This window comes from Lygodium microphyllum, chromosome 12, assembly GCF_053477565.2.
Source record: "Lygodium microphyllum isolate KBCC chromosome 12, Lygodium_microphyllum_v1.1.10, whole genome shotgun sequence".
Lineage (NCBI taxonomy): Eukaryota > Viridiplantae > Streptophyta > Polypodiopsida > Schizaeales > Lygodiaceae > Lygodium > Lygodium microphyllum.
The window spans coordinates 49,102,873-49,129,648 of NC_141146.1; the positions used below are offsets into that span (position 1 = coordinate 49,102,873).

Sequence of the window (26,776 nt, forward strand, 5' to 3'; positions counted from 1 at the left end):
AGCCACTCCCACTTTCTCGTGTGCTTAATTGATATATTCAAAGCCTAGATCTACAGTCTCACCATCGACAACTATCTAAACATCCAAAAATGCATCCTTCCTTATCTCGAAAGGCAGAAGTCAGAGAATGAGAATCGTTAATAAGGAGAACAGAGCCTCGCCCCTCTTTGAAGCTTCAATAAAGGACAAAACTTGAAGCTTCAATAAAGCACTTTTGTCCTTTGGACTAACCAACATCAACATCTTTCCAACATTAACTTCTTACAATGCCAGGACCGAGGGCTTTCTTTGCCTCAATATACTATCGCATGCATGCATCCATCCAAGGTAGAACATGCACAAAATTCCCACGGTAGCCCATAGAGCAGGAGAGCATCCATTCTCCGTCAGCAGTAGAGCCCACCAAACCTCTACCAATAAACTTAGGTAGTGCAGATATACAACCCAGAAGTGGCAAAATTGTATCAACAAGAACACAGAACCGAGAGCAACATGCATGCCTGGTGCATCCTTTTGCTTCCACCTATAATAGCTTCTCTCTCGCTTGGCAACAGCTCTTTGCCATATCAGTGGGCACTGCTTCGTGAACCAGTTCAAGTCGAACTTGCTTCCCTTCGCATGGTCAGCAAAGGAGTAGCTCCATCTCCCCATTACTGGATTTCTAAGCTTTGGAAACACACCCTCCTCAGGGCACATACATACGCACTAGGTGTCCTAAATGGTTTCTAAAAGCTTAATGTTGAAAATATGGTCACAAAGTTGGGAGGATAACAAAAGTTCACCACACGCAAACCTTACACTGTATTAAATATCATGATACGAATCCAAGGAAAGTACCGTTTGAAGCACACTTGAATTTTTGTTACTATTCCGCACATTAATCTTTGATGCCCTTCCAACATGGAAAGCAATCAGTATCGTCCCATTGTGACACATCTAATAGCTTAAATTAAAAGTTTTGAAGTATACATCTATAAACGAGTAGCTTGTACAAGTAGTAGAAATGCAGGTCCGGGTTTACATGGGGAAATACAAACCAACTTTAGTGAACCTCACTAATGCTCATACATCAGCCAATAAGCGATGATGGTTGACTGGAGGGTCATCCCAAACAACCCCGAACAGGCAAACAATGTATAATGCGGTATCATCACATTCAATTACAGAAGATTTTGCTACTAGTAGCCAAGTTTCACTTCAATCACAGCCCTTTGAATCTCTCCATTCTAGAAACAGTAATGTAGCTCTGTAGTGAGTTAATGCTCCAAAAATAACCAGGACATGGAAAATGTTGTGACTGTGCCCTCCAAGATCAAACAGCCCAGGCTTCCAGCGCTCTGGAATTCTAACAACATAAATCATTGCTCCAATACCATAAAATCCAGCCATTATAGCTTCATGGGCAGCAGTAATTGGGCACATGGGTTCGTGCCACTGTGTCAAAACAGCATGAATGGCAGGAATAACCCCAGAAACCCCCATAGACACAAATAACAGAGCCCTAAATGGCCTATACTTGCCAGTTTGGCATATTGGAGCAAATAACACACCCACTGCTATTAGAGCCAGTACACTGATAGTGCCCAAATAGATCCACTGCCAAATTGGGGTACACTGGAACACGTAGTATATGGGAGGGAAAAATGATGTGGCAATCATTGCAGCAATGCCTGCGTAATCTAGCCGCATCAAGAAGATTGCCAGTGGTTGAGAATGACATGTGAACAGGTGGCATAGGGAACTAGCCAGCAAGCAAAACATTGATCCCCCAAGGAACACAAAGAATGGCCATCTTGTGGTACGATTCAACATTGTCGCAACCATCCGTGTCACACCATCTTTCATTGATTGCTGAAAATATTCCAAAAAAAGCCATGAATCAGGATGTACACAAATCTGAAATACTGCTTAGAAAAACTGTTAAAACTGAGAAAAATGTTTTATTTGTGACACAAGCTATCCCTATACATTCAGTTATTAAAAATCACATCTTTCTTTAGTGGAAATACTTCGACTTGATCAGGAGAATGAGACAACTTCCAACCACTGCAAAAACTATGCTATATGGAACTGGGCAGAAGTATAAGAGGCCCTAAACCAAAGGAAATCATGGCCACTTTATATAGGCCCTGGCATATTAAGGTTTCACTGTTGATCCAACATCCTTGATTTCAAGGAGCTTCGTTCATACCAATTTGCAATGCTCAGTACTACTGTTTTCTTGCCCCACCCCATGGGAGCACCTGGAAAGTCCATTTGAGTTAGAGAATGCATTGAGAGGGCTTGAATGGAAAAACAAAGTATTGGGAGCGTATAATACCAACATTGTAAGAGAAGCTGGGACTTGTTGCAGCTCTAAGACAGCAAAAACTGTCAAGCCAAGAAAAAGCAGGAATCCCAGCAAATGCCTGCAGAAATACACTTAATTAGTTCAGCTAGGAGCACTTCATAGAAGAAAACAATCAACAGAAAAAAGTATGACAGGTTTGCCAACCATGCATATCCTGTATACTGGTGGAACCAGTTTAATACACTCTTCTAAATGCCATACAAGAGAAAAGATTAATTGAATGCTTATGAGAAGACAAAAATGTGTTAATTTTTGCAACTGGATTCCAATATTTATAAGACAAAGGGGATGCTTGCTTATGAGAAAAGGAAAGTAAGGGTTTTATTTGGCAACTGGCACCAATACTTACAGGTTGCAAGCAGATAACATTTGAAAACATGAAGTAATATATGTACGTGCATCTGCATGTGCATGTATGCATGCACGTGTATTAAGACCCATCCATGAATAAGAAAAGTATAGGATTGTACAACACTGCAATTATGTAAGAAAAAACGTATTATAAATAGCTTACAACTAGAACACAACCTAGTAAGTATGATGGGAAACATTTTCAATAACAGACAACTTTTGGCTAATGCCTGCCAAAATAGAAAACCACAGCACCTGTAGATAAGGGTTCCTCCAAAGAAGGTAGAATCACCGCTGCTACATCTCTCTAGAAACACATTTCTTTTAAAAAAGGTTTCTTCCTTCATTAAGCATGTTTTGGGGCTGTTTTAAGTAAAGCTAATGCATCTTTAGCTCAACACTGGGCAACCAATGTGCGTCCTTTGTCCAATGCCCTAGTGTTGGGATAAAGGTCCTTTATTTACCTCCGTGTATTGTACACATGTATTATTTAGTTGTACATGTGAATGCACCCTTACGTGTGCCCTAAGTATGAATACATTTTATTCTTTGTGTACCAACACATTTGTTGGTACACCCAAAATCATATCGTACTCTCTCTCCTCTCTCTCTCTCAGCTGCAGCATACTCTCACAATTGGTATTAGAGCACAAGTTGTGCACGCTTCCCGAGACCACAGGCATTAGTCACCAGCTGCAGCTCAACAAGTTAGACTTGGGCTTCAGATTGAAGACTAGCAGGCAGCTGACCAGGCAGCAGGGAAACCAAGCGACCTGATGGGACGGGTCCAATGGGGAACCAATGTGGCGGACGGGAGTGAGACAGGTAGACACAGGGACCACGTGGCAGGCACTGCGTGCAGAACGGAGTCGTGGCGACCAAGCGGGACAGCACTGTGCACGGGGACGGTCCTCTCTTATGTATGCTATGGTTTCATCCAGACATTGCTCATGTAGTGGGAGTTGTCAACACGTTTATGTCAAATCCTCGCAAAACACATTGGGAGGCTGTAAAGTGTATTCTTTGATATCTAAAAGGTACACAAAGAAAGTGTATTTGCTATGGGCAAGGTGCACTTAGTTTGAAGGGTTATAGTGATGCAAATATGACAGGTGACATGCACACTCGCACATCCACTAGAGCGGGTATGTCTTTACAGTTGTTGGTGGGGCCATTTCTTGGTGTTCCAAGTTGCAGAACATCGTAGCACTGAGTACTACTAAATTTGAATATATATCAACTATTGAAGCTTATAAGAAAGCTATATGGTTGAGCAAACTTGCAGAGGATCTCTGCATGTCTATGAGTACTCCAATGTTGGGATATGATAGCCAGAGTGTTGTGTATCTGGCTAAGAATGCCAAGTATCATTCATGCACAAAGCATATAGATATGCGATATCACTTTATCAGACAAATTCTGGAAGATGGTCTAATCACATTGATTAAGATCAAAACACAGGACAACCCTACAAATGTTCTCACTAAAAGTCTAAGCGAGGCTCAACATGAGCATTGCATACGATTAGTGGAAGTCAGTTAGAGATTCACTTTGAACCTTTAAGTGGGAGGTTGTTGGGATAAAGGTTCTTTATTTACCTTTGTATATTGTACACGTGTATTATTTTGTTTTACATGTAAATGCACCCTTACGTGCTTTAAGTATAAATACATTTTATTCTTTATGTATCAACACATTTGTTGGTACACCCAAAATCATATCGTACTTTCTCTCTCTCTCTCTCTCTCTCTCTCTCTCTCTCTCTCTCTCTCTCTCCTTCAACTGCAGCACACTCTCACACTTAGCTACTTTGGGGTGGGACGCCTTGGGTAAATATTGCAAGTCTTTCTTTTTAGGCTCAATTTTGGGCCTGAGAGGGGATATTGAGCTAAAAGACCCTTTACAGCTGATTAACATTTTTAAACAGCCCCAAAACACGCTTAATTAATTAAAAACACAAATTTGTTAGGCAATTCAAGAGAGTTTCAATGGTCTCCCAAAACCCTAATTTTTGGGGTACCCTTCAATATCTATAAATAGACTGGTTGCCCACCATCCAGTTTTATCCTTTTGTACAAGTTTCTCACTCTGCCGTACAGATTTCAGTCATCAGTCACCTACCATCCGCTATCCAGCCATAACCAACTAGAACCAATCACCATCCAGCCCTAAGCAGCCTATTTTAGCCATCTCTCTATTGTTTGAAGATCTCCATCTACTGCACCATCAAAGCACCTCATTAACCTGCGTTTTCAACATATGGAGCAAGGCAACAGGCTGCTGCCGTCTCTCCCACCGAGCAACTACTGTAGTACTTGCGTTTTTGCTGTCCCACAAGCCGTCTACATTTGGAAACGCCTGTCTTGTCATCACTTAACAGTTTTCAGCCTTCTTCTAGTGGCACATTGCTGCACTTACTAGATTTCAACCTTCCGCTATGTTTTGGTGACCAACCTATTGCCCTTCATTATTCAGCACTCTCATCTCCAACTGGTGTTTATTGAACTTGGGATCGGTCTCCGATGGACATTACTCTCCAACACTGCATTGCTCTACCCATGGGGCATTCTGTATACTCTTACATTCATTTGCAGCATTCATTCACTTCAGAGTTTCTTCTCTCTATGTTTCAATTTTGAGTTTTTACATTTTGCATTTAGGGTTTGAGTTTTGCTCATCTTCAGAGTTTCTTCTCTCTATGTTTCAGTTTTGAGTTTTTACATTTTGCATTTAGGGTTTGAGTTTTGCTATCTCTGCCTCAGTCTTTGTGTTTCAATCTTGGTCATACATGTTGTGTTTCTTCAATGTCGACTAGGGCCAACTCAACGTGTGAATCCAGTGATGAAGCAATCTTCTCCTCCACTAAGGGTGGCGCGAATGCTTAATACTATTAGCAAATATGTCAACTCATGTGCGAGTTTGTGCATGCAGAGGCTGGGGACATTATTTAGTATATTTAGGCTTTTATATTCATGTCATTTTATAGTCATATTGGGCATTTATTGCTGGCCGACCAGCATTAAATGCTGGCCAACCTGATCATATTGAGGAAATGTTTTTGTCCTATTTATTCAAGCTCTTCCTCCTCAATCAATCAATCACTCATCATCACTTGTGGATCTTCTACTAGGGAAAGGAGCCAATGCTAGTGCCCACGCACCTAGTGGCTCACTATTGTATGCAACTATCTCGTATTGGATATGTGGATTCCATTTCCCAAGCATACATCTGAGTTCTCATGTGTATTGTATTCTTCAGTGTCCTTTCTTTCCCTCTCTCTTTTGTCTTGTGTTTCAGTAGTTTATTACAACATATATTTACGCTCCCATCAAGGTTGCAGCCGTACGCAAGGTTGATGTGTACGTACTGTACATAATGTACGATACATATTTGTACATTGTTCCGTACAAATAAATTTTTTGTGTAAGTAAAAATATATACCATTGTAAAAAATATCAATCTATATGGCATTTCATATCAAAATAAACATAAAAAGATCCAAATACATTTTAAATTGTGAGAGAGACCTACAAGACAATCTAGTAAGGTCTTTGCTAATACGCATTTGATTAGTAATCACAAAACCCTTGCCGCACGTTGTAAAACTTGTTACTTCAAAAATCAAACATTAGATACCAAAACCAGTTTTCAATCAGAGATCAATCTTCAATCACCAATCACCACTCTTAGCTCTATATAAACTGATGAATCAGCGTTTACACAACAAAAGTCTAGACTCTCATCCATGTTAAAAGGCTGCAAATGCATCAAAACAAACTGAATACAATGCACATACTACATAGCAAGCTACAACACTACATAGAAATGTCTTCAAAAGGCCCATAAGGGCTAGTCCAAAGTCTAGACTCCACAATGAAACGTGATCTAAGAGTCAAAACTCCTCATTAGATGATGATGATAACGATGCACTAGAAGAGAGCAAGTCCCCATCTGTTAGGACATTGCCCTCATTGTCATACTCAAGCTCTACCATCACGGGCACATGTGATGATGTGAAAGATGTATCATGAGATCCATGTGCTACATCATCATCTCCTGGCTCTCTCTAAGTATGAATGAGAGTGACAACCTCATTCGCCCAAGTCCGCTGCATACGAACAAGTAGCTTCCCCCAACGAATGCTCCTCCGTCTAGCGCTCTCTGAATCTACAGCCTCCTCACGCAAAGGTATCGCCAAAGCCCGTGTGCGTGACCTTGTGACATGGCGATCGATGCTCTCCAACTCTCTATGAAGGAGTTGTATAATACTTGCCTCCTCATCTCTAACACGCTGCTCCACGTTGTTCTCAGTAGAGGCTGGCACCATCTTCACACGGATCGGATGTGCTTGTGGAAAAGCAAAATCTGACAAGTCAAAACCACAAGAAATGACTTAATTATATCGAAGTGTGTCAAAAGACGTACGACATCGGACAGTTAAATATACCTACTTGGGTATCCCCAAAGCATGGTAATCTCACACGAGCTTCATATTAGCTTGGCAATATACTAATCGCTCCAGCTGAGTGGTACTAAATCGATTGCGGATCTTCGTGTGAACCAAGGAGTAGGTGCTCCAATTGCGCTCACAAGCACCAGTAGAACAATCCTACGATCACGAATCACGATACGATTTTGGAGTCAAAACCCTTAATGAATTAAACTTTAAAGATGGATGTAATTGTGAAAGAGTCAAGAGTACCTGCGAGAGGATTCGGGGAGCAAGATGAGTCAACTTTGAAAGACCTTGTCTTCCATAGCTCTGCCACCACGTGAGAGGAAATTTTATGGCTTCCTCTCTCAAAACCACCGCTCTAGCAAAGGATGGTCCTAGATTGTTCATAAAACTCACCATCTCTGCATCAACCTCAAGTTGCTCATCCTCGTCGTACATTATGTTGATGTAATGGTCTCTTTCTGTGTGAGCAAAGTGCTCTCACTAAACAGCTCTGGCTTCTTGTGGAAGGGATGAAGCAATGCAGCCATCCCATGAATGGGACGGCTCATAAACGTCCATCGCTGCTCTACAATAGCCAGGATGTCACCTCGGCTACAAATTGACAAGCCAGCATTCCAACAGTCATTATATAATATAACTTTAAACATATTGTTGCAATGTGCATATTATTTAATATTAATGTAATCAGCCAAGAACAATATCCAAGTGTACACTCACCGAGACTCTGTCAATGTCGTACAAGCGGCAATATGGCGCTTCATCTCCATGAAGAGATGATAGACCATTCCAAGAGTAGAGCTAGAGTAGAGCCCTCCATATCTGTGACTCGAAGAGTAGAGCCCTCTATATCTGTGACTCGGAGGAGGACATGGATAGGCTACAATTCCACTCTCAAGCTTTGTACCTCTATCTAAAAGGCCTCATCAAGCATTTCCCATTGAATGTATCTAGAGGCCTTTGTCTGCACATGGTGCATAAACCTCCATTTCGGGTCCACCACAGTCTGTAGTATTGGGTCCCGCAATCTAAAAAGCCTATGCAAGACTATGAACATATAAGAAAACCTAGTCTTCAAGGGTCGCACCATATCAAGTGCACTATGGCTCCTGAAGATGGCCAAAGCTTGACGTTTTTTTCGGAAAAATCTTCGTGGCATCTGCAACATGAGGTTGCACCCATGGCAACTTTCCAATATCCTCCATCAACACGTCCAAGCAATGTGCAGCACAAGGAGTCCAAGCAATGCAAGGAAACTCTGCCTCGACCAATTCACCCATACGCTTGCAATTTGAAGCATTGTCTGTCACCACTTGGACCACATTCTCTAGGCCAACATCCAAAATTGCATGTCTCATGTGGTGATAAATAAACTCAGCATTAATGGATTCTCCTGCCTTTTTTGCATCCACAGCCTGCAAGAAGTATGTGCCAAGACATGGGGACACCAAAATATTGATAATGTGTCGTCTACGCATATCACTCCAGCCATCAGATATGATGGTGCACCCAAAAGACTATCATCCTGCCTTGACAGGTACCAATGCCTTGTCTATCAAGGCTTTCTGCTCTTCAAGCATCGTGGTACGCATTTTGTTATACTCCACCCCGGACCACGAGTCTGTGTGGCCAACCTCTCCTATGGCCCTCACCATTCTCTTCCATTGATCAATCCTCAGTACATTGAAGGAGATGTTGCACTCCACAAGAGTGCGAGCAATCTCCATCTCAACCACTTTTTGTCTCTCTTTCACCAACGAAAGAGATGACACACGTGAAGGCAAAGTACTCTATCTCAGCACATGTGCATCATCATCCTCATCAACCTCCTGCATCAAACCGACCCTCTTTCTGCCCCCTGTAGGTTGCCTATCCTGTGTGGAAGAATCACCCATCTCCCCCACAAGCACATCATGAAGTGCATCTTGAGTGTGTTGGCTGCCCCTTACCTTCTTTAAACCCTTTGCTGTTGATGAATTCTCAGCAATGAGCTTGTCTCTGATATCCTGCGGCACCTGCTTGCACCCACCACAATTGCCGGTGGTGCCAATACTTGTCAACTGTATCATGACACGAGAAATTGTACTCGTGAGCTCGAAGTTGCAATATTTGCACTACCATCTACACGTGCCAAAACCAGCTTGGGTCAACGTATTAATAGCAGGGATAACATTGGTGTGCTCCTGCCATTAAGGGTTGCATGGCTTCGGCATATTGGATCATGGAAGTTGTGTGACAAAGAAAGAGAGACAAAGCTTAGAGCATACTCCAAAGAGAGAGAGAGAGAGAGAGAGAGAGATGCATTACACACGCAAGAGTTTCAAAAGGAAAAAGCATCCAAAGGCTCAATCGGAGCCCTTGAAGGAGACATGGGCAAAATATGGACGCACAATATTATCCGTTGGATGGTTGGGTATGCATCGAAGAACTGTTTACAACGTTTTGATGTCTTCATGCAAAGGTACCATGTTCATTAAGGCCATCAATGTCTCTACCTCAAGTCTTACCATCACAAGACCTTTCATTTGGAAGCACATGCAATAGATCATCATGGATGTAGTCTAGGTGGTAATAAATAATGGAAGCAATTGTGTGTCTATGAAATGTATGCTTGAGGAGAAGTATCCTAGCATAGTATGGACTCCATGTGCATCCCATTGCCTTGACTTGCTTATTGAAGATGTGGGCAAAATATCTCGGGTGGATGACATTTTCAAGATGACAACAAGCATGGTGAGATTTGTGAAGAAGAGGCCATCTGTCACAAGCATATTTTGAGCCAATAGCACACTTGAGCTATTAAAGCTCTATGCCACTAAATTTTCTTATATGATTGTTGTATTGGAGAGGTTGATACGAGTCCATCCAAATTTAGTACCAACCATTGCATGCCAAGAGTAGCTCACATGGAGTGCAAGAGAGTCTTGAAAGGCTCTTGCTCTTAGGCGCAATATTTTAAATGAGTTAGTAGGTTGAGACAGAGACATTAGTGAAAAGTATCAGTCATATTTATATTGTATTGCACATTACTAATATAAAGGAGAGTACTTTGGGCCTTCTATATGAGTATATGGATAAAATTGGCAAGGCCTTGCTTCGCAACAACTTTTTGTCCCAAGACAAGTAAGTTATTGTTTGACTTTTATATATGTAATTATTTAGTGTTAACAACTCATTGATGATTATTCTAACTTCTAAGTTTCTAGCTTATTTTATATCATCCTAAACTCTCAAAGGTTGATGAGATTCATGCAATGAGGAATGCACAATGGAATTGGTTCCATAAACCAATCCATGTTGTCGCACATATCTTGCATCTCCTTTGGAACAATGAAAAACAATACATTGGTCAGGAATTGAAGAAGAGCTTCATGGAGTACATGAGGCGCCTCACAAGAAATGATGTAGATACGAAGAGGAGAGTAGAGGATGATTTGTTCGCATTCCACAATCGTTCTCTTCATTTTGACTGACCCATAGCTAGGATTCGAGAGACACAGCTTCAGCATGTCTCTTGGTAGGAGAAATACAATTGTACTCCTACTTTGATATGTGACTAGTGACTTCTATGTTTTAAAACTTGATAATCTAATGTATAATGCAACCTAGGTAACAAGTTTATACTCTATTGCCCTTTAAAATGCTGATTTTGTGGCTTGCCTAAAGAGTGCGAGCAAAAGCAAAGCGAGCACACATGTAGATCTAGGTGCAACAAAAGTTTAGTCAACAGTGAGTGAATGTGAGAGTGAGAGTCGACATATAGGTGTGTACCAATGTGGTACACACAAAGAATAAAAAAATGTATTTATACTTAGGGTACGATACACTTACACCCGCAAGGGTCAATACACGTATAAATAAAATAATATACACGCAAGAGTAGCGTAAGGGCCTTTCCACCCAACAACCTCCCACTTAAAGGTTCTAAGCGAACCTTTAACCAACTCCCACTAGTCGAATGCAATGCTCATGTTGCACATTTGCAAGACTTTTAGTAAGAATATCTGCAAGGTTATCCTATGTTTTGATCTTAGTCCATGTAACTAGACCATCATCCAAAACCTACATGATAAAATGATACTGCACATCAATATGTTTGGTACGTGCATGAAACATGGCATTCTTAGCCAAGGTAAAAATGTACCCACTAGTAGACTTGCGAGTATCCAAGTCACCTGCCATGTCTGCATCACAATACCTTTGCAAATTTAACGTACCCTTTGTTGAGCTAAAATGTGCATTACTTGCTGATTAGTCTCTTAAACAGCTCCAAAACACACTAAAAATGCTCTTTTAGAGTAAAACCCTAAAACAAGGAGCGGTTCGAGAGAGTTTAGTGGAAACCCTAATTTTTGGGGCGCCCTACCACATCTATGAATAGACAAGCTACCCCCATTCAGTGATTATCCTTGTTTGCAAGTTACACCAGCCCACACACCCTCTGCTGTCCTGTTGGCGCCCAATTTCCAGCCTGCAGCCCACCTCCATCTGCTGTCCTGTCATCATCGACTACAGCCACATTATCATCAGCCTGTCTATTGCTGTAGGCGACAACTCTCAACTGCTGGCAACTGCTCCAAACTGGAGCAAACTGTTGTTCAGCATGTTGTCCATCATCTCCAAGGTCAACCAGCCTGCGTTTTCAGCACTGCAGGCCTTGACACTCTCAGACACTGTTTCAACTTGCTGTTTACAGCAGATTGTGCATAGTTTCCAGCCTCCAATCAGTGGTGCACTGTTGCATTTACCAGTTTCTAGCCTCCAGACTACTGTGTTTTGGTGATCAACCTATTGCCATTCACTATTCAACACTCCTACACTCCCAATGGTGGTCACAGTCTTGGGATCCGTCTTTGGTGGACGTCACACTCCAACATTGCTCTGCCCTTGAGCACACTGTACACTCTTATATTCATTTAGAGTATTCATTCACTTCAGAGTTGTGTTCTCTCTCTCCCTTCTTCTGTTTGTGTTTGAGTTTTGAGTTTTGCGTTTAGTGTTTGAGTTTTGCTCTCTCTGTCTATGTCTGTCTCTTTGTGTTTCTGTCGTGGTCGTACACTCTGTGTGTCCTCAATGCAAACCCTAGCAGTTTCCTTCACATGGTATCAGAGCCAGTGCTCTTGTAAAGAGTATCCTGTGGATATTGTGGAAAGCTAGTCTTTGTGTGAGATACACAATACAACTCGTAACCGAATCACAATTTCCTAGACACCTTCTTCTCCAGCTCCTATAATGTCTTATCAGGCTTCTCCATCATTGGAGGCCCTGAGACGGCATTATGGACTCGGTGAGGAGGACGACACTCCACCTTCACCAGATTTCAATAACATGACACCGGAGGACTTTGAGGAGTACTATTGCAACAAGTATGGTGATGTTTATACCCATCCTACCAGTTTTGCTACCACATCCGGACCAGTTGGTGAGGCTGGCCACCTCTCCGATAATGGAGGACATACGGCATTCGAAACGTCTAGCGATCCATCTTCATCATCTCAGCCAGGTCCAATGTCAGGTTTGTATAATTCTTTTATGTTGCATGAATCAAAACCCTCGCTTGTTTCTTCTTTTAAGGTACAGGATCTGGATGGCTTTGCGTATGTGAACTTCAATAGAGGGGGCTCACGAAGGAGACGAAATTTAGGTACATCTACAACTTCTGTTTCATTTGAGTATATCTCACACACTTCTCACTTCCCTCCCATCCCACCCTCTTCTATATCACACCTCTCATCATCTTTCCAAAACCTTGGATTACACTCCACATCTGCATCACATACCCTAGGGGTTGGATCTTCCATCTCCGCTCCTAACACCTTTTCCTTCTCCACCCCATTCTCTACCTCTTTGCACCATGGTACTTCATTAGGGGGAATGCCACCCTTTAACACAGTGCCTCTTACCTTTCAGCAAATAAGCACACCCATAACTCCTGGGTCGACTATGATGGGCATCCCTCTCACTCTCCCCAGCTTTACATCTCACATGACCACTCAAACGCAGGGGTTTCCATCCTCAGCTTATGGTGCGTCTTCACACTCTACTTGGGTTACACCTATATAGGGATTTCCATCTTCTACTCACCGTGTTCCATCCCATCTCCTTGGGTTCCTCATGTGGCTACCATGCCCATGCCTAGTCAGCCCATCCCTACCTATGGATCCACTTTGCACACTACCGGCATGCCTAGTGGGCACTCTAGGGCCCATACCCAAGTATACTCCACTCCCCTATCCTACCCCCACTACACTTTCTCACACTATCCATCTCCGAGCACTACCACTCCTGTTGCAAAGGCCAAGAATGCCTTCACGGATAAGACACGTTTTAACGGGTCAAGTTTCACCACTTGGTCTAATTTCATGCAACAAATACTTGAGTCTCAGGGTCTTTGGGGCCTCGTCATTGGTCTAGAGCCTATGCCGGACCCTCGACTAGCTCACCCTAATTACATCCGTCAATGGAGAACCCACAATCCCATAGCCAATATTGAGCTAATGCAGGGATTGCTTCCTGAGTTTCACTCTCAATTGTAACACTTCCCGCTCGCGTCAGAGCGTTGAAGTCACCTTCTCGACCGCTATGCGGCTCATGATCGTACTCGGTGCATCAATCTCAATTTTGAGCTTCAAGAGTTGTCTATTAAGAAAGGGGATGATCTGAAAGTCAAGATGGCTAAATATAGGCGATTACTTGCCGAGCTCGCCACTACTCGCTCTCCAAAGTCAGATGACGATCAGGTTACATTCTTCTTGAATAAGTTGCCCGACAAGTACTTCAATTTCATTCAATACATCATCTCCCAACCTAGATTGCCAACCTTCTACGAGTTTGAGTGCCAGTTCTTACGTTATGCGAGGCCGTATGATCAAGTCCACAAAAAATCCTCATCGCAACCTTATTCAGAGCAGAGGGGATTGGTTGCCTCTTCTTCAGGAGGGACAACCAGTAGTGGCAAGAACTTGCTAGATGCGAAGGCAAGCCAATCAAAGGATGACTCCTCTTCCTCAGATGGAACCAAAGAATCTAGACCTATTTGGCAACAACTCCCTAAGAAAAACCGGTTTTGCACACATTGCCAGAGAGCAGGCCATGTGGACAAGGAGTGTCGCTCCAAGGCCCAAGGTCTTCCACCTAAAAAGCCTCAGCAGATAGCTGCAACTGCACAGTCCAGTGGGGCTACACCCTCCGCTCCTGCTTCATCAACTCCTTCAGCACCCATTGTTGCTGCTGTTGGACATGTGGCTCAAGTACAGCCTCAACGGCCCATCTCTTTCACTATCCCTGAGGGATTGGCTGATTGGTCTGCAAGTTCCGATCCCGTTGCACTTCATACATCCATCTCACCTTCCTCTCCACCTCATCAAGCGTTGCCTTGGCAGAGCCCTGCTATTGGACATACACAATGGTAGCCACCTTCTTCGACTCACATGCCTCTAGATCCTTTCAGATACCCTAGGTCTGTCGCATTCATTTTTTGCACTCTTAGAGTCGAGCCTATAGGATTCATTATCCTTAGTTTTTTCTTTTTTTTTTCTTCCGTTGCATTTACTCACACACATACACATTCCTTGCATTTATTTTGAGTTAGATTTTCTTTCTGTTCTGTCTTGCTTTAGAGCATCTCACCACTAACCTCTACGTTTGTAGATTCTCATCTCTTTTGCAAGGTTTTGTCTTTCAGTGTAAGGCTAACTTGCAGATTGCTTTGGTCCTCCCTAGGCTAGAGACGTGGGGATGCGCACCGTTCCTTTCATGGTTTCATCATCCTAGGAGTGCTTGCTCTTCTTCCAGCATGGCGGTTTCCCCTCCCGAGGCGGATCGTGCAGCATCTCTCTCGATGCTATCATGGCGGTGACCTCTACCTTGCTCTTCTAGCGAGGTGCTTCATCCACTTCATCTTATTTCATTCCTTATGGTTCTTGGCACCATATGAAGACCGACATCAGGCTCCTCTTCCTTCTTCAACATCTACATCCAGGTTGAGAGGGGGTTCCGACCCTTCTTGGTATTCTACAGGCTTCAGCACTTTGTCTTCGACATCGGCTTCTTCCCCCTGTTGTACCTTACCCTTTGCATTGCATGATTACATCATCCTTGTACTAGGGCGCTTGGGCAAGTGAATAATTTTCCCACAAGGAACATTGTCTAAGTGGCACCTACTGCATGAGCATTCTTCAACATGTAGCATACTTTGCATCTCATTGTGCAGAGCACCACTTGCACGGATCCTAAGCTGTTTCCACCAATGGCTGTTGTTACCACATCACCCTCCTTCATCACATGGATACCTCATCACGGGTTAGCTTGTACTGTTTTGTGATGTATTGGGTATACCCCCTCTACTCTCGTCTTCTGGGTCACTTTTACTCAATCGGCCACATCCCATCAAATTTACTTCACTTATTCGAAAAAAAAAAACATTCCACATAGTTCCATCTACCTTTGTAGGGCTTGGTAGGCCATTGGGCAGCCGACGTGCATCCTTTGTCCGATGCCCTATCCTCTTTGGGGTGACTACTTGGATTTCCTTTGTACGATAACCATCGCCTCTATAGTCTTGGTAGCCACTGGGCAACCGACGTGCACCCTTTGTCCGATGCCTTGGTTGCTTTGGGGTGGGACGCCTTGGGATACATAAACATCACAATGACTGGCCTAACCTTTCAGCTCAGTTTTGGGCTTGAGAGAGGGTGTTGAGCTAAAATATACATTACTTGCTGATTAGCCTCTTAAACAACCCCAAAATACACTAAAAATGATCTTTTAGAGTAAAACCCTAAAACAGGGAGCGGTTCGAGAGAGTTTAGTGGAAACCCTAATTTTTGGGGCGCTTTTCCACATCTATAAATAGACAAGCTATCCCCATTCAGCAATTATCCCTCTTTGCAAGTTACACCAACCCACACACCCTCTGCTATGCTATTGGCGCCCAATTTCTAGCTTGCAATCCGCCTCCATCTGTTGTCCAGCCATCATCGACTGCAGCCACATTATCTTCAACCTGTCCATTGTTGTAGGCGACAACTCTCAGCTGTTGGCAACTGCTCTAGACTGTCCCAGTTTGCTGTTCAATCTGTTGTCCATCATCTCCAGGGTCAGCCAGACTACGTTTTCAGCATTGCAGACCCTGACACTCTCAGACATTGTTTCAGCCTGCTGTTTCCAGCAGACTATGCACAGTTTCCAACCTCCGATCGGCGGTACATTGCTACGTTTACCAGTTTCTAGCCTCCAAACTGCTGCGTTTTGATGACCAACCTGCTACCATTCACTATTCAACACTCCTACTCTCGGACTAATGGTCACAAACTTGGGATCTGTCTTCGGTGGACGTCACACTCTGACATTGCTCTGCCCTTGAGCACACTGTACACTCTTACATTCATTTAGAGCATTCATTCACTTCAGAACTGTGTTCTCTCTCTCCGTTCTTCTGTTTGTGTTTGAGTTTTTGTGTTTGAGTTTTGAGTTTTGCGTTTAGGGTTTGAGTTTTGCCCTCTGTGTCTGTGTCTGTCTCGTTGTGTTTCTATCATGGTCGTACACTTTGTGTGTCCTCAGTGCAAACCCTAGTAGTTTCCTTCACACCCTTTCCATAGCAAATATATTTTCTTTGTGTGACCTTAAGGTACCGTAAGATGCATTTCACTACTTCCCAATGTGCTTTGCTAGGATTTGATATAAACCTCCTCACAACTCCCACTGCACGAGCAATGACAGGTCTAGTGGCAACCATAGCATACATGAGTGAACCACAAGCTGAAGCATAAGAAACACCCTTCATAGAGTTGGTTGCCTTATCATCTTTTGGGTAATCTACTTTGCTAAGCTTAAGATATGCTGGTAAAAGAACACCAAGTGTCTTAGCATCAGCCATAGAAAAACGATCAAAAAGTACTTTGCTGATGTTCTTTTCTTGTGAGAGCAACAAGAGCTACTGCTCTCTATCTCTCATAACACGCGTGTCCCAAATGTGTTCAGCTTCACCTAAGTCCTTCATGAAAAAAGCTAAACTCAGCTCCTTTTTCAATGCATTAACCTAGTTTTTATGCTTGCCAGTAATAAGCATATCATCCACATAAAGCACAAGTATAATAAGGCTTCCATCATCATAAGCAATGATTTGCATTGCTCCTTTTAAACCCATGTGAGAGCATGAAGACATCAGACTTTTATACCACTATCTAGGAACCTGTTTCAAACCATACAAGCTTCTCTTAAGTTGACATACCAAATGCTCATTTCCTAATATAACAAAGCCTTCTGGCTGCTTCATGTACAGCTCTTCTTCCAAGTCACAATGCTGGAATGCAATTTTAACATCCATCTCATTAAGTTCAAGATCCATAGATGCTACAATGGTAAACAATATCCGAAAAGTAGTCATTTTGACAAGAGGTGAAAAGACTTCTTGAAAGTCAATCCCCTCTTTCTCTGATAGCCCTTAGCCACAAGCCTGGCTTTGTACTTTGGTTTGCCATCCACACACTTGATTTTATAGACTTGTTTGTTAGGAATAGCTTTCCTGTCTTTGGGTAATGGAACCAAATCCCAAGTATCATTCTGATACAATGACTTCATTTCTTCCTGCATAGCTAGCTCCCACTTTTTCTTTAACTCACATGATAAAGTCTCTTTATACATAAGAGGCTCGGCTTCGTCTATGAGCAAAATGCAATCCAAAGAGGGATCAAACATTTATTTAGGTCTTTTGACACGTGTAGACCTTCTTACCCTATGATCTCTGTTATCAAGTAATGGATCCACATCCAAAGGAATGTCAATGACCTCATTATTTGACTACTGAACTGTATATTCACATTGCTATAATGCATTTTCAGACTACTCTAATTCATTTTCAGCATGCTAATTTTGTTACCCAAGCTGATTTTCAGCATCCCTTTGCTGCCCATATTCATCCAACTCAATGATGATGACTCAAAATACCAACGAAAGCATTCAAATGCTCTGAGGCAAAGCTTAGACTCATCAAGCTTCAAGTTTACCAACTTTCGCATGAGATATACTTGATTGGCAAGAGTTATATTCTCATAAGTAGCCTTGAGTTCTCCCAAACTGCAAAGACAATATCAAGTCCCTTGATATCAACCAAGATATCATCTTCAACAGCCATTTTAATGTAAGTAGTGGCCTTTTTATTCATTTTAGCGCAATCCTCATCTAACAAAGCAATAGGCTTATGTTCTGCCAAAGCATCATCACAATCGTACAAAAAGAGTATACCTTGCATACGATCTTTCCAAAGATCAAAGCCATTGCCATCAAATTTATGAATCTCAAAGAGATTCTTTGTGTCAGATATAGATGCACTACCAACCATCTTCAGCAATAAAAAACTACAATAAAGTGCAAAATGCTTTCAGCCAATAGCAAGGTTGCTAAATGTAGTAGCAAGTACACACACTTGTACTTCCAGGATGTCCAAGAAGTAGATGTTTTGCTGCAATGTCAGTCTCAAATACTGATTACAATATGTACACAAATCAAATCTGATACATTTGCATTGACGACAGCTCCCACTTCAGTAATACATCACCATAATGCCCAAATGCGATAGCCCAAGTGCAGTATATACCATTGTTTCACTGCATAATGAGCATTCAGCAATACACATACCAAGAGAAGCTGCCCTTTACAACATATGAAACATCCCAAGTTCAAATTTCTCCCACTCAGCAGTGAATCTACTGCAAGTTTCACTGTCAAGGCTCAAATCGACTGAAAGTGCATCACCGATGTGGAAAGCCCCAAAATTTTTGCAGTAAATCTGCCCCAATTGCATCAATACATCTTCCTGAGCATCAAATACGGGCAAATGTTGCAAAAAGTTTCAGGAATTCTGCAAAAGCCCCAAATTTCAGGGTCCAAGAGTGCACAAATTTCAATGAAATTGGCTCAACCGAGCAAAATTTCACTTACACGTGAAAAGCCCCAAAATTTTCGAGACATATGCAATGAATGTCTACAATTTATGGGTCAACAGCCATTGTTATGCATGTCCAACACCAAATCTGGGAAAAGCCCCAAATTTTAGGAGTAAATTTGCACAGATTTGTGTTCTTGCTTGCGCACGTGAACACCCGGTAAGATGAGGGGCCTGATTCTTCAAAAATTAAATATATAATAAAAAAATGCCAAATCGTTGACTATTCTGGCATGTTGCCCACTGCCTTGTCCGTCTAATGGGTGCAATCTGGTGGCCTACCAACTGTCAAGTTGACCTTCGACTACCACTACGCCTATTGCCTGCCTGAGCTGTTGTGCAGTCTGCGCCTGAACTATCGTGCAATCCGCTTGGTCTGTTAGTTGTCGAGTTGACCAGCCTCAACAAACCCACCAGTCTATCCCACCTATAGCAAGGGTTATCACAACTACTGCTTGTTGATCACAAGTCTCGCCAGTTTGGCACGCCTGTAGGAGACGTTATGCAGCTGCCTGTCCTCACAACTACCTACTTGTACCATCATGCTCTAATACCAATTTGAAGAGTACGAGCGGAAGCAAAGAGGGCACACATGTCAATCTAGGTGCAACAAGAGTTTCGTGAACAGTGAGTGAGTGTGAGAGTGAGAGTCGACAGATAGATGTGTACCAGTGTGGTACACACAAAGAATAAAAGAATGTATTTATACTCAGGATACGGTACACTTTAACCCGCAAGGGTGAGTTCACATGTGTAAAGTAAAATACACATGGAAGTAGCGTAAGGGCCTTTACATACAACAAGTGTTTGTTGTACACACTCTGTGTTACTCCCCACAAACCCTACTATCTCCTTGCGTTCACTTATTTTGACATAGTTTGAGAGCATACTTGTTATTTTTTACAATAATACCATATTTATTTTAGTGTACAATCGGAAATGTTGTTTCCCCGTTTCCAAAATTTGGCCAAAACTCAAAAACTCCAGTTTTTCCTATTTCTGTTTCCCCTGTTTCCAAAACTCCCCCGTACTATGCAATAGAGCTACACTACCTCCTTAGCAATTGAAGAAAGAGAGCAATACTCTGCCTCTATAGAAGAAAGCGCCACAATAGGTTGCTTCTTACTACTCCACGAGACAGTTCTTGAACTAAGGGAGAAATCAAAACTTGTAGTGGACTGTCTCGAATCCACTTTGTTAGAAGATGCGAATCTAGAGCACGACACAAGCTATAGTGAATGAAAGATGAAGACTAGACTCATAATGGCATAGACAAGTAGAGATAAACTATTACACAAGTGAATTAGGTTCCAAGATAGATTAGCTTGGACTCATAAACACAATCTTGTGTAGAATTGACAATAACAAGACACTTAACTGAAAGTACAAAGCATCATGGCATTGTATCCATTTCATAGTCAAGTACAATACTTTATAGACTTTGAGTTGTTCCACTCCCCTCACTGTGCATATGGGATTCAAGACAACTCTTCTTGGAGCATACATCATTTGTCTATTTCTCAACACCCCCCCTCAAATGATGAGTCCTTGCACTTGCTGGCTTTTGCCCCCCCCCCCCCCCCCCCCCCGCACATGATAACATGGCTCGAAAGACTAGCTCATAGGCAACCTAGTCAAGTTAAAGCTTGAGACTTTACATCTTTGCCAAGGGTTTTACAATCAAATCCACTAAGGGAAACATAGAGATCAACTATGGGAACAAATTCCTTAGAACAACCTGTCAGAGTTGTTGATGGTAGCGGAAGTATCTTTTTCTTCTTCTTCATTCATAAATTGACTTTGGTGATGGTCAATCTGCATCTGCTGTGCTCTTTTCTTGTGGAAGCATTCACTGACAATATGGTCAGTTTTACCACAATGCTAACATGTCATCCGACTCCTATTGTCGGTGTTGAATCCTCAACCTCTTCCTTTGGGTCCAGTAGCTCCTCTAGTGTATAAGAGGTTTTTCCTTGAGCTAGTCTCTTTTACATCTTTGCTTTCTCCATCAAGCAATGAGTGCTCAATATCTTTGAGTGAGAGACTCGGAACATTACTTAGAGTGAGCACAAGGTTCTCATATGGATCCTTGTTTACACTTGCAAGCAATATGGCTATTGCTTCATCTTCATCAATATTCTTCTTAAGAGTTGCAAGCTGGGTTTTTAGGCTCTTGAACTTATTAATATGCATGGTCATAGAAGCATTGTCTTTGATATCTAGTTTATAAAACTGCATGAGAAGTTTTACCTTTGAGTTCTTTGCTTCGGTACCAAACATTCTGTCAAGTTCCTCCCAAGCAGTTCTAGCATTTCTAATGCCAGATATATGATGTAGTACATCATCACTAAGTCCCTATGCAATGATGCCTAGTGCCTTGTTATTCATTTTCTTCCATTCTTTGGTTTTGAGCTGGTCTTCTTCAACAAACCCGTCTTCATCATCTTCCCCCTTGCTATCTGCATCATCTTCAAACAGGTCCCACAAGTCCTTCCATATCAGGTGATACATGGTCTTCTCCTTACATGCATGAAATCCTTCACCATTGAATTTAGCTATTTACATAAGCTCTGCCATGTTGCTAAACTTCAGTTAACCAACATAAGTTTGTATTTTAATGTGTCGAGAGACACAAGAGAATCAATGTCAAATTGACACTAGTTGAGTGTTAATGGATACTAGTCGGTACTTGATCTACTTTCTCTCTCACAAACTTCCTGGATGGCTTCTGAGTTTGCTTGGGTGCTTCCAGAACAGTAATGAACTCTAGAGAGTATTGCTCAGTGATTAAAATCATTGTTGATGACTTCAGTGAGAAGAACCTGTAAAGAATGTCAAATTTTGAAGCTTTGGCTATGGCTTCCTGGATTAGGGTTTAGACACAAGTCTAGTTTTTTTACTAATTTCATGAGCTATAGTGGATCATTTCCAAAAGTTTTTTTATGGAAATGTAGCTCTCTTCAAGCTCTACAAAAGCCCTATAATCTAGACGGAAATCGCGCTGCATGGAAGGAGAATAGACTGCTCGAACAGAACCATGAGCAAATCTGATAGCGTCGTCCAATTTTCGCAATGCTGAGTGGCTAGGGGGCCAATGTCTGACTGTCATGTGCCAGGTAGAAGCGCTTGGAATTCACGAAGGTTTTCCTAGAAGAGACCTTGGAGAGATATGGCCTCTATGTGGAGATACAACTCCTCCAAGTCAGGTAGATGCCGCTTTCCACAGACACAGGTATGGCAACAACTTTAAAAACAGGCAATGATGAGGCAATAGTGACCCAATGATGTCAATGACTGAGGTGCAAGGGAGGAGCTCTAGAAGCAGGGAAACACTTCTCTAGAAGAAAGTCCAGACAAATTTGACCTGTGGAGAGAGATATAAAAGCTTCAAGCTGATAGGGTATTGTTGGCTATGGTTGCCATGGAAGCTTTATTGAAGGTAGAATTGCAAATGAAGTTGGGGATGAGATCCAACACTCAACCTGAGTTGGGAAGAGATGGAGATGATCTAAGCCATGCCCAACTAATCTCTGATACCATGTTAGAAGATGCGGATCTAGAGCATGACACAAGCTATGGTGGATGAAAGATGAAGACCAAACTCATAATGACATAGACAAGTAGAGACAAATTGTTACACAAGTGAATTAGGTTCCAAGATAGATTAGCTTGGACTCATAAACACAATCTTGTGTAGAATTGGCAATGACAAGATACTTAACTGAAAGTACAAAGCATCATGGCATTGTATCCATTTCATAGTTAAGTACAATACTTTATAGACTTTGAGTTGTTCCACTCTCCTCACTGTGCATATGGGATTCAGTACCTCTTCTTGGAGCATACATCATTTGTCTATTTCTCAACACACTTTACCTGCCCCATTAGAGTCACTCCATCCAAAAAGAGCAATCCCCTCATCACACATAATCTTGTAGGATTGAGTCCCTTGAAGATAATGCAAAACACGCAAAGCAACTCTCTAATGAGCCTGAGTAGAAGTCTTCACAAAACAAGACAGCAAAGCCACCACAAAAGAGATGTCCAACCAAGTGTGAATCAACTAGATCAAAGAGCCAACAAGGCACCTGTAATGAGTAGCATCTAAAAGAAGATCACCTGCTACTAATAACTTGGACTCCGCATCCATGGGGCAAGAAATAAGCCGATACTAGACCATTCCAAACTTTGAAAGTAACTCAAAAATATACCTATGCTGGGAAATAAAGATGTCATATGCCATTTGATAAATCTCTAGACCAAGAAAGAAGTATAGGATCCCAAGATCCATCATGTCGAACTCATGTTGCAATATCTCCCAAGTCCGATCAACCTGCTGTGAGTCACTCGTCATTATAATGAGTTCATCAACATACAAGATGACCAACACATACCTACCACCCTCAACCTTGTAATAAAAGTTGGGGTCACATCTGAACGATGAAAGCCACTCTGTAAGAAGCAGTGACCAATCCTCTAGTACCAAGCTCGAGGAGCTTGCTTTAGGCCATAAGAGGGTCTTTCGAAGCTTGTAAACATGGTCCTCCTTCCTCTACACAAAAAGCCAAGAGACTGTGAGATATAAATCTTCTCCTTCAAGACACCACTCAAAAAGACTTAACTTCACATCCATCCAATAAACCAGCTAATGGTAATGAGCTGTTGGGAATAAAGGGCCATCGTGCCTTTTATATGTGCACGGGTGTGAACACACCCTTAGCACATTGTACTTTATATATATATATATATAAACCTAAAGTGGTACACTCGTCATTGTACCAAAAAATGTGCTCACTCTCTACTCTGCTCTCTCTCTGTCTCTCACTACGCGTAGGACAATTTGCCTCGATCTCCGTGCCTAATCAATCCCTACAAACTGGTATCAGAGGCGGCAAGAGGCAGTGCGAGTAGGAATAGCGGGTGACCTAGCGGGTGACGGGCTGCAGTTGATCGCGGGCCCAGTCGAACTGCGTGACAGGCGTGACGGGCTGAGGCTGGTCGGGGTCCAGTGTGGACCACGGCGACTGCAACTGACGGGACAGGGTAGCGGACAGCAGCCGGCGCATGGCAAGAAACAGTCGACGAGCGACTGCACGACAACCAGCTGAGGGACTTGCGATATAGGCACCATGTCTAGCCGGGCAACCAGCGCAAGCAGGCGATTAGGCGGCATCAACGTCACAGCGCACGACTGACAGGTCAACGGACCCATCATCAATTTATTTTTTTCAAAATCCTTTGAAATTCCCCCCTCTAACCAAGGTTTCGCGCGCACAAACACAAGTCTCAGATCTGTGCAAAATTGGCCCAAAAATTTGGGCCTTTCCCCAAATTGGGAAATTTGATGCAAGACAAGCAAATCTATCTCAAAAATTGCAGGAATTTGTGACATTTTGTCCCTAACATTTGGGACTTTTAATGTACATGCACAAATTGGGCTAAAATTAACCCAATTTCTTGACATTGAGGCACATTGGACCCTGTGCAATTTGGGGCTTTTCCAGTTAGGGTAAAATTTGTGCAACATTTGGTCATTTTATGTACATGCAAGTTGAATTCCACGCAATTTGGACATCAACGCTTGGTAAATTTTGGGGGTTTTTCTGAAATTTCTTTATTTTGGCAAAATTGGACAGTCCTAAGCATGACAGAGGAAATACAAATGTGTGTTTGACGCTTTGAGCACAGAATTTTGGGGCTTTTGACCGTTCCTGTCAAATTTTATGCCCGTGGGTACATGTACAACAGAAATTGCAGCTGAAATTTTGGGATTCTCATATAATGTGATGCTCATGCCCTTGGAACAGCTGTAATCAGTTGGATAATGCTCTAGCACATGGTTTGGTGCTTCTGAAAATTTAATTACAGATCTGAAATCTGTACTTCTGCGTGGTCATTTATTGCTGAAAGGTACTTGTTTGTACCTTGGTCACTTGGGTAACAGTTTGGGCCTGCATTTGCTGGTTTTTTTGTCACATTTGGGCTGAAAATCATGGCTGGCAGCAATGACAGCAGTAATTTGATGCACATAAAGAAGCTTAAAGGCACACATAATTTTGCAATGTGGCAAAAACAATGCTACAATATCCTGTTACAAAAGAAGCAGGCAAAACTGATCAAAACCAAAGGGGCAAAGCCTACCGACATGGATCAAGACGATTGGGATGAGTTGAATGAGCTTGCACGCTCAACCATAGAGCTATCAATTTCTGATGCCTTGCTCTTCAACATTGAAGGTTTGGATTTCGCATATGCTATATGGACTAGACTGGAAGAGCTGTATGCACAGAAGAGTGCTGCAAGCAAAGTGTATTGGCTGAAAAAGCTCATGGATTTGCGTATGAAAGAAGGTACAGCAATGTCTACTCACTTGAGTGAGTTTAACTCCATTTTCAGCCAGCTGGTTGCCTTGAAGTTCATGATTGATGAGGAATTTAAGTCTACTTTCTTGCTTTGCACTCTACCAAAGAGTTGGGATACATTCAGGACTGCTATGAGCAATTCTAATGTGATCCTTTTGTATGTTGATGTAGAGAGTGCTCTACATATGAAAGAGATGAATCAACAGAACAATGCATCCAGTAAGTCTTCCAGTGCTTTGCATACTAGGGGCAGATCACAACAAAAGGGCAAATATGATAGCAAAGGACATAGTAAATCACGTGGCAAAGATGTTGAATGCCATCATTGTGGCAAGAAAGGTCACTTTAAACGTGGCTGCTACAAATGGAAGAAAGAGAAAGGAAAAAGCAAGAAGACAAATGATAGCAAGGAAGAGAAGAAAGACAATCACCCTAAGAATAGCAGTGTAAAAATTGAAGAGGTGAATGTAGTCACTCATGACAGTGACAGTGGGAGTGACGTACTCTTTGTCTCTTCACACTTTCGTGCACATGCTTTACTTACATATACAGATGACGACATGCATACCTGGATTCTTGATTCAGGTGCTTCCTTTCATGTCACCCCTCATCGTGAGTGGTTTTCCGCCTATATAGGGGGTCGACATGGTGTTGTCCATCTTAGGGACAACTATACATATGAGATTGCAAGTATTGACAATGTGCAGTTACAGTTTCAGCATGGCTCTATCTTTACACTTTAGCATGTACGGCATGTACCTCAGCTCAAGAAGAGCTTGATTAGCACAAGGCAACTAGATGATGATGGTTTTTATACCACCTTTGCTGATGGAAAATGAAAGATCTGTAAGGGATCTAGGGTTATTGCCAGAGGTTGCAAGAGTGATACTTTGTATCCACTCCATGTATCTAGTGTGCATGACCATGTTGTTGCTGTGACCGAGCAGCTAAGCGTTTCTTTGTGGCATGGCCGATTGGGACACATGAGTCAAACAGGAATGAAAGTGCTCTCTCATTTGGGTTACTTGCCTTGTCTTCGTTATGCTGATTTTGAGCATTGTGATCATTGCATTTATGACAAACATGCACAGACGTCACATAAAAAGTCTCTTTCTTTGAAATCTTCTCCTCTAGAGTTAGTACATTCGAATATATGTCAAATGCCAAGATTATCTTTAGGGGGAAAGAAATATTTTGTCACCTTTGTCAATGATGCTACACGGAAAGTATGGGTTTACCCTATTCGTAGCAAGGATAAAAAGCTTAATAAAGTTTTAAAAACTCTTGACACTGGCTGAAAATCAGACAGATAA

The 26,776-nt window shown here is 42.2% G+C and overlaps 1 protein-coding gene and 2 pseudogenes across 3 annotated transcripts in view; all 3 read right to left on the minus strand.

Moving 5' to 3' along the window:
• Positions 1-925: 925 nt before the first annotated feature.
• Positions 926-26,776, minus strand: part of LOC148027742 (heptahelical transmembrane protein 1-like) — a 36,443-nt gene continuing 10,592 nt past the window's right edge. The window contains exons 2-4 of one of the 2 annotated variants that reach the window (XM_087689442.1): positions 2,325-2,408; positions 2,192-2,243; positions 926-1,851 (exon numbers count right to left, since the gene is read on the minus strand). In XM_087689442.1, coding sequence (XP_087545568.1) covers positions 1,198-1,851; positions 2,192-2,243; positions 2,325-2,408 — 790 coding nt within the window. In that variant the 3' untranslated portion in view covers positions 926-1,197. Of the gene's footprint in view, positions 1,852-2,191; positions 2,244-2,320; positions 2,409-26,776 lie in introns of both variants that reach the window. The other variant, XM_087689443.1, reaches the window with a different exon arrangement.
• On the minus strand, positions 2,459-7,807 carry LOC148027743 (uncharacterized; annotated as a pseudogene). Its single transcript, XR_015692642.1, has 3 exons — positions 7,404-7,807; positions 7,153-7,310; positions 2,459-7,053 (listed from the first exon to the last, which is right to left on the minus strand). The product of XR_015692642.1 is annotated as an uncharacterized LOC148027743 (transcript).
• On the minus strand, positions 7,918-9,175 carry LOC148027744 (uncharacterized; annotated as a pseudogene).